The sequence below is a fragment of the Neurospora tetrasperma genome (genome assembly GCF_000213175.1).
Source record: "Neurospora tetrasperma FGSC 2508 unplaced genomic scaffold NEUTE1scaffold_6, whole genome shotgun sequence".
NCBI lineage: Eukaryota > Fungi > Ascomycota > Sordariomycetes > Sordariales > Sordariaceae > Neurospora > Neurospora tetrasperma.
Genome location: NW_009799104.1, coordinates 475,091 through 488,621, shown reverse-complemented (window position 1 = coordinate 488,621; position 13,531 = coordinate 475,091). Strand labels below are relative to the sequence as shown.

The 13,531-nt window shown below is 48.5% G+C and overlaps 1 protein-coding gene across 1 annotated transcript; it reads right to left on the bottom strand.

Annotated features, from left to right (window-relative positions):
• Positions 1-5,304: 5,304 nt before the first annotated feature.
• On the bottom strand, positions 5,305-5,547 carry NEUTE1DRAFT_140379 (uncharacterized protein; the record flags this gene model as incomplete). The annotated part of the gene is made up of 2 exons (XM_009855731.1): positions 5,305-5,384; positions 5,442-5,547. 2 exons carry the CDS (start codon positions 5,545-5,547, stop codon positions 5,305-5,307), a joined length of 186 nt encoding a protein of 61 aa, XP_009854033.1.
• Positions 5,548-13,531: the final 7,984 nt, after the last annotated feature.

Below are 13,531 nucleotides of genomic sequence, written 5' to 3'. Positions count from 1 at the left end.
AAGGGATCTTCATCCCCTTTCAACGTTTGTGTGTGCTGCTTGGCCTTTTTGTCTCAATTACCCCACGGGGTGTTGATCTGTCCTTGGGTAATTCAAAGAGAGAGAGAGAGAGACGACGTTTTGTTGTGCGACAACGAATGACGAGGCCGGAAGGTTAGTTAGTTAGTTAGTTCAGGGATACAAGGGGAAGCGGGCGGACCTGAGGTTTGGCGGTCGGACACTTCTTGTTGTCGTCGGGATCACGATGAGTAGGATGAGAAGGGATGAAGGAATGAAAAGTGAGGGGATAAAAGCCAGGCACCGACCGCACGGAAGAAGGGGGAGAAAGGGAGAAATGAGGGCATGTGAAAAGTAACTGAGACTATCTTACCTCTCTCAACCTATTTACCTACCATTTACCATCTATTATCGCTAGTGACCGCGAACGGACTTGATTTACCTTTAGGTATTGTCAAGGTTCCAACACATAGGTACATACGCACAAAGGGAAGCTAAGAAGTCGATGGAGGGTTGCCAAAGACGTCATACTTCAACCACCTGAACCGTCGTAGTCGCAGCGCATCTAAATCGCAAACTCCAACCCAGACAACAAACACATTCACCGTTCCAGACGGAGTCTTTGCGAGCGCTCTACTTACCTATCTACCAACCCACCTACCTCTACCACCTATTTGTTGTATTCAATCCTCCAAAAGGGAGGCAACGCTCACCGCTTAGGTTAGTTAACTTGCCTAGAGCACTAGGTAACTTCCCGCGAAAAAGCCGTAAACCCGCGCGCGTCCCGGGATACCGTTTTCTGTTGGCGCCGCATGCCGCTTTTTTGGGGTCGGGTCGGGGCTGTTGGTGATCGACGGCAAACTACCCTTTTCCAAGTAGACTAGACTTGTAGAGCATGGATAGCGCGAGAGGGGATTATAGTACACTAGTTGCCAGGGCGAGAGAAACAGAAAGAAAGTCCAGACATGGAGAAGATAAATCGGCCGGGTGGAAAAAGGTTTACCAGACTATGCTAGGTACTTAGGCTGGGGACACCTAGAACGGTGGTCGGTGGACGATAGGGTAGGTAGATAGTCTACTAAAAAAGAGTAGTAAAATAGAGGGGAAGATTACCGGGGCCGGTCATTTTCGTGATTTTAAGAGGATGTAGCAAATACCGGCGCCGGCGCCGGTCACTGCCCGGTCCGTCAGCGGGGTGCGAAACTAAGTACTGTACCTACCGGGCCGTTCTGCAGCGTCCTGTATGTACACACTGAGCCGCTTTACAGGTTTGAATTGCTTCCATAACGAACGGGGCGTCTTGTGACTTCATGTCCTGCCAGATATCGAGTCTGGAAGGAATGCAAAAGTCAAAAGATCAAAGAGCCCAAGTCACTATCTCACCGCCCGCATCACCACTGCAATCACCGGACAGAAAAGGACGGACCGGTATGATGTAATTCATCCCATATCTCTGTACCCCAACTTCACATGCCAAATGTCACGATACCCAACTTCAATCTCCAAATATTCTTCATCCGATAATTTGGAGGGTAGATGCTTCCTTTGTTCTTGAGCACGCCCCCAAAACAAAGGCCCTCCACACAACCATTTCGTCCAAGGGTCGAAACTACCGGATTCATCCACGCTGTTGACGGGGATTCCTCCGACATGAATTTATAGAGCGGATGGGCTTTGACACTCCTAGAAACTTCTTCGATTGTGCTATTGGCGCGGAGGGTAGTGGCTTGGCTGGTCACATGTGTCTAATGTCCGATTACTTTATGCACTCGAAATGCCTAATGAAGCTGAACAGGGAAACTTTGGAGCGTTTCCCAAGCAACGGTACGGACCGGTTTGTTAAAGATAATTACTATATTGTTTGCGGAAGAATGGAAACAATTAAGTCGGTGCCGGTGCATGCGTGCAGGCGATGCAGGGCAGCACTTAACCCTAACACAGGCATGTCGGTCGGCCCTGCATGTGGTGCCTACGTCTAGGTACCTCTCAACCCATATCAGTCAGGGCCGACGGTACCTCTATTCCCAAAAGCATTATTAACTACTGGAAACCTTAAGAGATAAACCTTCAGCCTTACATCTCTATTCAGTGGTGTCATTGTGTGATTATTTCCCATGGTCTTTAAAGAACTTGGGCCCATTACGTATCTTGCCCTGTTCTCCTTTGTTACCCATTATCACTTCCTCCCACCTGACACCATTCCAAACACATCGCACCTTCTATACCCAAGAGCCTCCCTTATATGTGTAGAGGTAATTACTCTGATCACTAAGCCCTTACCAACTTCACCTTTTCAAAGAAAAGACAGAAGTGGCGGCCTCGCAAGGTACAACTTAATTTAATCCGTGCGGTCCCATGGCCCGTGGGATCTGGGGAATATTAGTCTCAAAGAGTGGTTGAAGGTCTAGACCCCTGTCCGTCTTTGTTTACAATTCTATAATGCGGAACTCGGTTCACGTGTGTCGACTGAGCGGGCGTCATCCCAGCCGTAATCGGGGCCGGAGCGGGACCGTAAGAGGAAGAACAAAAGAAAAACGGTTGTAAAAGGGGAATGGAACTATGTCCTGTCTAGTATTTAGGCCGTAAGGCACGTAGGTACCTAAGTTGTTGGATAGTGCGTTCATGTTGGCGGAAACATGTGGCTTCAAAAGATGATCGAAAGTTTAGAGGTAGACAGGTGTCTTACTTAAGATAAGTTGGGGTTTGTGTGATCCTATGATAAAACAACAATCGTAGAAAAAAAAAAGTAAACATTCGTTCTTCAATATGATTTGCTTTGCCAACACACTCTTTGGTTATGTAAATTCACACAAGACTGTTTGATGCTTTACGTATCGTACAAGCTTTTATGGCAAGACATCCCCTCCCCTTCCTTCGCCTTGGCACTCAAACGCCTGGAACTGACACTTGGCGATTAAAACATTGATTATATCCACCTACGTAGTAGGTACCTATGCCAATGTGTTTGTCAGTTGCGTTGGAAAACATTTACTTTCCAATGTCTGCCGTTTGACGAGTCAACTCGAGTGGACGACCACACCATCAACTCCTTTCTCAGTGCTGTCGTGACTGAAACTTCCTGACACATGAAAGCACACGTCCAAGCACACACCAAACAAATCCACGTGGGAATCCGCAGGGAGAATGATGGCATATATGACCAGGCGCATAAGGGACACAGATTTACATCTCGACAACCTCCGACCTTCTTCTGAAATATGGACGGAGGAGAGAAATTCTTCGTGGAATGTATGATGCACAGGGACAGCGGCGAGCGACATGTGATGCCCATTCGCTGGGAGTGTCAGGGACTTTACGAAACACATTGAAGCAAAAGGCCAAGATGAGACGGTCTTGCGTCCCGAAGCCGAACGAGAAGGTCGGCAATCGGGGAGATCTGGTAAACATGTGATAAAGTAGAGATCGTCCAGGAGCGTGTCTGTGTGCGTGAGGATGTTTTGGACTAGTAGGTTTGTTTTGCGCCGGGTCCAGTCCGCTCGGCTATCCAATGTAAACTTTCGAACTCGGGCGCATCGAGGAAAGAAAAGGAACATATTAAAATAAAAAAATAGGAAAAGGTAAAATAACAAAAGTGAGAGGTAGCACAAAGTACCCCCTTTCACGAGCCAAATGGTGATCCGGACCCAAAAGCCCCAAAGTGGATGAAAGCACAAGCCATGCCTGCCACATGGCCTTTGTCGTTGTCCGGGTCCGGTCCGTGTTTCCATGTCCAGACCAAACCAGATCAGATGTCCGTCCGCTGTGGTATGTGCCTGGCCCCGTTTAGTCTCGTTGGCGATGCACGGAGATAGTTTGACCCGATTTGAAACACACCGTTAGTCAGTCAGTAGTACTGCTCGGAAAGGGGTACAGTAGGCACGTAGTTATCTGTTCATTGCAGTTTCCTGATTGCAGTGTCGATACATACACGGGCATTTACTAGAAAGAAAAGAAAAATGGGCCCGAATCCTTCAGACTGAATGGACCTACATACGTAGAACTAGTGTGTAGAGTGTAATAGAGCCGAAAACCCACCCTTCAATACCTTAGCTCGGGCTCACTGACACGAGACTCCAGGGGACGGACGGACGACGGACCAGATGAGGTGGCTAGAATCGATTCTTTCCTCCTTCCTAAAACGGAGGACCCGAAATCAGGGGCGCCCGGTGGGACCTCTCTGGGTTTTCCTCTTGTTTTGGAATTGTTCTGGAAGGCTTCCAGACCCGGAGGTATTCGTCTTTGTACACTAAACAGTCCTCTGTCGCGGGATGGAGGTGGGAACGTTGGGAACGTTGGCCGATATACCGCCGCCGCACAAGTTGCACACACCTCCTCCATTCTGGTTGGATATGTAAGTACCAACCAGTAAAGTCGGTTCAATGCCGACGTTGACCGTGGTCAATATTGCATTGGAGTTTACTCAGTCAATGCTTGCCCCAACAGTTGTTGTGTTCAAGCAGTGGTACTTTGACCTACCTCTCGATGTGGGTTTTCGGTGCGTTGGCAGGCAGGCAGACTTTTTGATCGATTTCACTTTGTTGGTCACGGTACCCAACCATGCGAGTTGAAGAATTGGCTGACATCCGCTCAAACCACACTGCTCGTCAATCTGCCTCCCCAACAAGCGGTCCAATGATGTGTTTGGGATTGTCGAGAACAGTTAGTCGTGTCCTCTTAGCTGGTAACGAACTGGTATGAGATGTGAAGACCCTGAACCGGACGACTGGTTGACACATGAGGAGATGTCTATATTGCATACAGGACCCACGAGACTTTTTGGAAATTGCAGGCTGGGTTGACTAGTATCTTGGCGCCGGCAACGACGGGGATGTTTGTCGTGGGATGGGGGAGTAGGTCTGTATGGATACATCCTCTCCTGTTTGCATGGGTAGAGAGGTGTTGTCCGCATGTATCAAGGTGAGAGATATCGTGATGGCCACCAAAGGACCGATCAGGGAGGGAGAGTCCAAGGAGAAGAAAGACCGACGATGCGACGCGGTGTATGTATCATGATGGTCAAGGTAATTGGTGGTTGGCAAGTCTGCCTCATCATCCCACCGACTCCGAACGTCCCCAAGGCCGGCCGCCAGTGTTTGAAAAAAAAAATTTGCAACCGTCACGATCCATTCTTGTGCATGAAAATGAAGGAGCTGAAGGAGGAAGAGGATTCGATGGAAAGTCGGTGAACAAGCCGGGCCGGCATCACCTTCCAACCACGATGCAAAAAGTTAGACCGTCGCCGACAAGTCTTATCGCCGGCAGCTGCAGTGTAACCCTCCCTTGGCTGGAATTCAGGGAAGAAATTACCTAAACAGTTTCCTCTGTTTCTATCCTTTCCATGCGGGGCTCATCGCTGTTGGTGTCGCTGTCGCGCAGGTCGCATAGCGCTGGACAGCGCTAGCTTGGCAGGAGCCACGGGAGGCTAATGCACTGCGGGTACCTACGATCCAACCGGACGACACCGAACCTCACGTCTGATGAGCTGTTAACGGTCAATCCAAGGCACAGGCCTGGGAGGTGCGAGATAGCGCCGGTTTGGACAATTTCCATAGCATAAAACGGGGAATATTTCACTTGGAAATCAAATCACAGTAAAATCATTTATCTTTATTCTTATTTTTATTTCACCCTTTTCTTCACATTTTTTGTTCGTCTCAACATCAGGGCACCACCACCCCAGTCAGCCCTCCGTTCACACCAGGCGATAGATACATCCCACCGCGGCTACAATACCCATTCCCGGCGCCGCCGGTTTGTGATTCTCGCCCTGGAACATGGCCATTCCGGTTCGTTATGCCCGGTCCTCGACACCATGAATATGATGTGACGAGAAACGGCAAGGTCGAGTTCACAGTCGCCATCAACGGACCGACAGCGAATCCTCCGGGCCGGAAAATAGTGTGATCTTCAGGTCCAGCTTATCGAAATTTGACCTCAAGTAGGGCTGGGATATGACATGTTTCTCAACTATTAACATCAAACTTGGTTCAATGCGGTCGTCGGGAGCTATAACTGACGATACTGTTTCCCGTTCATCATTGGTAGCCCTGGTATTGTCGAGTCGCATGTTGTGCACTTGTGGCTGACAGCATGTCGAGATACCCTTGCCATTTCTCTACGCTATACGCTTTGCCGGTTATTGTCCAAATATCTAATCAGACTAATTTCAACCAACTCTCCTTGTTGCATCGACATTGATGCGCCGGGTACACTCTCATTCCACAATCGGAATCAGAGAGCCAGCCAAGCGCAAAATGGCCGTCTTGGATTGCGCACCAACTGCCCTCAGGTTGGGTTTGCAATGTCACGAGACCTCCCGGGTCGTTCTCCCACTTTCAGCCAGGAACCGCAGGTACCAAGAAACGTTGGATGGCATCGATTCACTTGATAAACTGCTTCTGCAATAACAGATAACGTATTCGTGGATTCCAAGTCAGCCACGGCTCGTATTGAGTCCTCAAACCCACTCATCCTTTTCGTCGTTTCCAACACTGTTTATACCCTCCATTTGAGCTTTGAAGTCTTAGCCAACCAGTATGCTCCCATACCCCCTCCAGGAATTTACAGCTAAATATTACACGCTGAATCATCGTATACATCTCGCACGCCTCCTATCCAGCTGGCATATCAAGTCAGAAGCTGCAAGTAATTCCCTTTATTCCGCTTCGCTACCAACCAGGAACCCAGCGAGACATGATAGTCAGTTCCGCAAAAGTGACAGCTTGTTACCATTGGCCTTCACATTACCCCTCTATCACCAAAAACGTCCAAAACACCAACTTGGGACCAACCACAGCCTCATCATAACTTCTGCCATTCGCTAAAACTCATAGCTACCCCTCAATCCCCCTCTCCCAATGTCTCAAAACCGCTGGCATCTAGACCCTTTTCCCTGCTCTTTAGCTTTTCGCGCTGTCATTTTTTTCTGTAACTTGATATGATACTAAGCCGCTCTCGGGTACGTGTCACGGAAGGAGGGGGGATTGACAATGTTGGGAGCTGGACTCCTAATATGGAATGGGGAAATGTGAGTTGTGCCCCTGTGTGTCTTGACGAGAAACGGTTTGCAGGCTGAAGTCCGCGTAGGAAGAAGGAAAAAAAAAGACAGAAAAAAAGAAGAAGAAAAAGAGCAGCTAGCAACCCTTTTTCTCGATTCCGTTTATGATTAATACCAAATATCAGTCAGTATCTTTCTGAAAGGTTCGCAGTCTGCCTCATTATATCCCACCTGGATAAACCTTTACGCGCATCCCTCGGACGGAGGTATGTAATGGCTCTAGGTATGAACTGAAACGAATTCCCCGGCGCCTGTACGTATAAGCTTTATGAGCGTACCTAGGTAAGCTACGATTTATCCCCTCCACGAATGACATCCATTCTTCTCCGTTTTCCACTTTTCGTCAAATTTGCTTCTTTATACGTTCACTCTCATATCACGACAGAACGGAATGATAGTCAACGGCAACGGGAAACGGGATAATAAGGAGGAGTAGTACTAGTCAAGATGACCCCCGCAGCCAACTGTCCCTACCGGATCTGTATATGCATTTCTTCTACATTTGCCTGTCCGTTATCCTGTTGCAAGGCCACTGCAAAGAATGAGAAAATACCAGAGCGTTGTATCTTGCCATCTGGTTAGGTAGGTACATTACGAGCACCAATGGCTCTTCCCCTCATGTAATCGGGTGACACTCCCGCCCCAGTATCAACATCTACCCATCTCGAATTGTCAATTTACTACCCAATCTTAGTAACCCTTTGCTACCACATGCGCTGATAAAATCGTCGTCCGCGTCTTCTCAGGCGCAATTCGATATGTGTGCCAGACTGGACAGACTGCGCTTCCTTTTTCGCTTATCGCTGGCCGGATCGTCAGTGCCAGCCAGACTAGATGGCGGTTTGGTACATGTACCTCAATGTTTGGATCCCTGAGTGGGTTGGGTTGGGTGTCCGGGCCGATGATCTGTCCGATTGCCGGCTTCCAAAGCCCATCGGTGATTACCCCAGGCCTGGATCGGTGGAGGTCGGAGGTGGAGTACGGTTCCACGGCGTTGGGGGCCGTACCTAAGCGCCGGTTGGACGCCGGGAGACGCCGTTGGGGCGAGGGGGGGGGGTTAAGTATCCCGAATTAGATTCCGGAACTATACTCACATGACCTATCAGAGCTGTGAGATACACCATTTTTCTCGCGGAATTTGTTTGGAGATCACTTCGCACCTACATATATGCATCCGGCAAACAATGCCTTGGATCGAGAACCTGCACTAGAGTTGTACATACTTGTCCCGTTTACATCTTGACATGATTACATCAACTTCTATCAGAGGCCGCGCAAGGTAACTAAGATTAGGTTCCTTTTCAATCTAGAGGTAGCAGCCATGTGGTGATAGAAGCCCGAGAAAGACCCATCCCATTGTTATCTTCTCCTCGGTAGGTAGGTAGTCGAAGCATTCCCAACAGAGAGCGATTCGGAAATCACTTAGGTTTGCTGCTGCTATCGCGTGGAATTACCCAAGCTGTCTGTGACATCCATGAACTATGTACGATGTCCTGAGAAGAACCTCGACGTATGATGAGCTTGACTGGAGACTTGTTCTTAAGAACCTACTTAGCAAAAAACAGGGAGATCAATGTCTACAACGAGGCATAGGTCACAAGCATCGATGTTGACGATCAATCCAATGACCTCGATGACCAGACCCTGTGCGAATAAAAAAACACTACAAAAGGCGCTTTTCGCAACTCCAGCCGTCTGTAACAACAAAGGCTCATATGACATCAACACCAGCAAAGTTTAATGTGAACAGCAGACTAGACTACCTAGTTTCTCGTATTCTGTCCCTAGTAGCGTATCCATGTATACTAGTGTATCCTAACGCACCGACCGACGCACCGACCGACAGTTCTGGACTGCATAGGAAAACGATTACCGTAGAGGTTATGAAAACCGATGCCGTTGATCCAAGTCATTTCGGTCATCAGGCTGCCCTAGCTGCGAACCCAAAGCTTTTTTTTTTTTTTTTTTTTTTTTTTTTTTTTTTTTTTTTTTTCTTTCCGTTGTTTCCTTTTTGGGAGCTGTCGTTCTCGTGATGCTCACAATGTGCACACGACTTCGGACCCTGGTTGAATGATAGGATGGTTGCGGAAATAAGTCTAAAGCTGTGCCAATGTCTCATATTCGCTGAGTTGTTCAATATTGAACTGCTTTACTTCAGGGTATGTATGCTTTTGGTATAGCGTGGGGGTAAATACATGTGTCGCGCTTGTTTGTCCCGTTCCTGGTGTGATGAAAGGTGTCTGGCAATGCAGGTAGTATGTAATGGATGGGTAGGTAGTAGTAGCAGTGAGGTGATGAGCCTTACAGTAAAGCTCGCGCGGCTTACGGATAGCTTAGCTCACTACGCACTGGAGTTTGTTTGGTTAAGTTGTTCACGCAGGGCTGACGGGGGTTTGTAGTGGTGGAGGGAATTAATGGCTTGTAAGTTGGGGGGGATACGGAACTAGGTACCTTGCCCGGGAGATGCGAATCGACGATCGTTGGTAGGAAAAAGGGGAAACGTCAAATGATTTTTGGGAAAAACGAAGCTGAGGCGCGGTGGCATTGGGTGGTACTAAGAAGATGTCCGTCCGGTGGTGTGGTGGGGGACAGGAATGGGTGTGGTGGCTTGAGGGTGGTGGTCATGGGATATAGAAACATCAATCGTAGGGAAATGTTGTAAACTGGAAATGGAATTAAAGGCAAATGGAAACGGAAATGAGAGGAATAAATGCGAAAATGCCATGTGAATTTTGTGATTGGATGAGAGGAAAAAAAGACCAGTAGATTCATTATAGATAAAAGGAGAAAAAAAGGAAATGGAAATGGAAAATTAACAACGGAAGAAGAAGAAAAGAGATAGCATATTATACTGGACATTTGACAGGTACTGGCTGCAAGCCTCAAGCTGTCATGGGAGATGTTTTTGCTTTTCCTTAACTTATAACCCCTGGTTTTGTTCCGCCCTGTCTTGAAAGTCAATATCGACGTGCCCGTAGTGTTCAACACTCGCCGTTTCTTTGGCATCTATTCCAATGCCCGATTTTGAAAATGTTACTATTCACACCAACAGTTCTTGGTCGAAATACACATTGACCTAATCCCATATGAAAACTTGGACAGTTTTTCCATGGCCGAATACAGTACCTACGTATGCAATCGCGATGTTTGGTCTCAAGATATCCGCAATTTATTATATCCCCTGACAAGTTGTCAGTTGACCACCAAAATCGAGCTGGGATGCCCTGCCAGCTCATTCAAGCCAAGAATTCCGGGGAGCCGGGGAACTGAAACCCCTGGTTTCCGGGGCGGTTTGAGGCGCTGACGCCCGCTGAGGGTCCGGGGAGGAAATATGGGGGTTTGTTTGATACCTGACCCCCCGCCCGGCATCCATCCAATCCCCAGCCGGGACCCGAACGGCTATGTACAAGGAGGCTGCTTCCAGGACGATTAAGAAAAAAAAAAAAGAAAAAGAAAAGCAAAACTGGCATGTGAGTTAGGACCGAGGCTGTGATATTGATCTCATCCCTTTTGTGGTGGGCTTAAAAGTTGGAAAAGGGAAGGCGGAGAGCCGAAACGGAGAGCAAGTGCAGTGATTATGCAATGGGGTTGTTTCTTACCGGACACTGTTGAAGATGTCTGCTTGTACCACAGTGTCCTGTTGTCATAGTAGGAAACGGTTGTCAGCGGTTCCAAACGAAAATAGTAATTGCTTCGATCAACATCCCCAGACCATGCGAGGAACACGACCATTACCTCAATTACCGTTCCCAGCTGATACATGAGACATAACCTCCCTATGTTTGGCTCTTCTTGTCCAAAAAGACGGCAGTGATCTCCCATATTCAGCACGTGCTGCATACCTTTTGGTGTCCTTGTATTATGCACACTCAATACTGCGTATACAGAAACATTTTGCATTCAAACGGGCAAGAGATCGTCGTTCTGGAGATGAACCATTATTAGCACGATGGCAAACCATACGTACAGATTGTGGAAATCTGACGTCGAGTGCAAGATCGAGAAAAAACCTTTGAATAACTAGCCTCCTCTCGTCTTGGCAAAAAATGTCTCAGAATGATGTGTCGTCGTCGATGTCCCCCCAGATTCCTTGGTGGAACCCTCTCAACCATCCATCCATCCATCCATCCCTACAAAGCGCGCTTAACGGCGTCAATTGTGTACATGCAGTGATATGTATGAAGCTGCTCAAACATTGTGCTACAGGTAAACAGGCAAAGGAAAACAAGGTAAAGCTATTCTTGTGCATTACCTAGTACCATCGATGTTCCCGTCGCTTTCATCCTAGTCGTATGTAAGGTACGCATGTGACTTGGCTCGCTTGGGTGAGACACGAAGACAGACCGACCTGTCATGAACGGAACAAAATCATATATAACAGGCCAAAAGCGGTGTACGCCAAGGAAGAATACCCCAGATTCCCGAAAATAAAGATATTACACGAGAAACATGCCGGGCAAAGGACGGGAACACGGCTCCGGCCCACAATGCCAACTGTCAGGGACCGCTGTGTACATGACAGACAATGAAACATGCTGGCGTTAGTTAGAGATACCAACCCCGTGAAAAACTTTGTCCGTCCGTTATTGTAGCGTTGTTTTTTTTTCTGAGGAAGATGTGCGATGAACCGTTTGGTGTTGTTGCCCCCTCCAGACATCACCGGTGGAGGAGGTCAGTGCGGACAAACCTGGATGAAAATCCGGGGAAGATGACGGTGTCACTTTTCTACACTACACAGTACACTACATAGCAAGTATTCCACCCAATTGATGGCTTGGCTAATTTCAGGGACATGAAATCATAGATTAGTGCACCAGAACATACCAGAAGGAATCGACGGGCCGAATACCCCAAGGCAAGATTGCACCGGCCGGTAGACGGTAGTGGCGACATGTATGTCAACGGCGGCCTGCCTGTCCGAGAGAAAGCTCAGTCAGCTTCCATAGACGTTCTGGAAGGATCTCGTGTGACCACTGCATTTTAATTTGGAGGACATTGGGGATCGTGAAGCGGCCGCGCTCAGCTCCATGCAGGCGCGAATTACCTAGGGACGCTGGAAGGGGGCCGAGCAAGGGGTCTGGTAAGATGCCCGATGCTCATTTCGGTGTCACTCGGATGAACCTCCGGCGTACGAACAGGAGGCATGTTGGCGGTGCTCGTTGGAGATTTCCTTCTCGGTTCGTTCGTTTGTTGTCACAGCCAAACCAATCTCCGGTTTTTTAGTGGTTTGGGTATGGGATGGTGTACAGTACAAGTATAATACGTCACTGGTCATCTGGGGTGGGTCTGTCCAGCGCCATGGGATGGACCTGGAATGGAAGCCCCAGGGTTGTTGGCTGTTGTGGGGACAGGAAACGCTGCTGGGGAGTCTTGAGTTTGGAAGAATGGCAAAAAGATAAAATCAGATAAAATCAAAAAGTGAAATAAAATGAGAAAAGGTAGATGGAGGTAGTGCCGTTGGTTGTTACCCATGTGCATCATTCCCCAAGCCAGCGGAAGGGGTGCGCGATGATGTGCGGAATCGGGTCCCCTGATTGTTCTTTTTGATGTCATTTTTCTCCTTCAGACGTCAACCATCTCGATGCGGAGTTAGAACTGCATCAAGAACGGACGGGATTTCCAATTACGAGCACCCTGATTGCGGCTAAGGGCCTCCACTGTTCGTGGACCTGGAAAGGGTCTGCTGGTTCTACAAGTAATTCGATCCACAGCGTTCCTGAGCCGTGCCGACAAAACAGTTTTCTGTAGCTTTTCAGCGCTCCTTACCTACCTACACTACTTCAAACCTTCCAGGCTCCCCCACTGGCCGTCCAGCCTGACAACAACTAGACCAACACCGAACCACTACAATACCTTTCATCGTCGCGCGCTACCTGAAAATCCTGCCTCACTAAATAGAGGTAGTCAAAGTTCACGAGCAAAGCCCCTTCCGGACGACGCATCAAGATCGGCCCCAGACAACTGACGACATCAAAGCAGTCCCGTGGGCATCCGCCCGGCCACCAGCTGCCCCTCCATCACGGGTCGCCGGCCCCGTGTCCACGCACCCATCCTCGACACCTCCATTAAACCCTACCTACCACAAACATAAACTACACTACTACCGAGCAACCGAGCTCCTGGAACTTGAGAATTGAGCCTCTACGTTACCATGATCCCTTATTGACCTTGGCCGCGCAAAAAGTAGAATTTTGTCTCGGGTGAGCGACCATCTCCGCGTTTTAGTGCACTTACCCCGCAGTTATCTTGTCGACATTCGAGAACGATGGACACCCATATTTCAAGGAACCAAGACAAGAAAAGAGCCGCGCCAAAGTTTATTCTTGACAAGACCAGACCAGATCAGACAAGACAAGTAACCGGAACTGGGCCACCACCAAAAGTTTCCCAACCTCCCTTCTTCTGACGTCGTTGATGTTTTCCCCTTTGGCAGTGACTGAACCCTCCATGATCAGATAGGTGGTGATCCTACTGTAC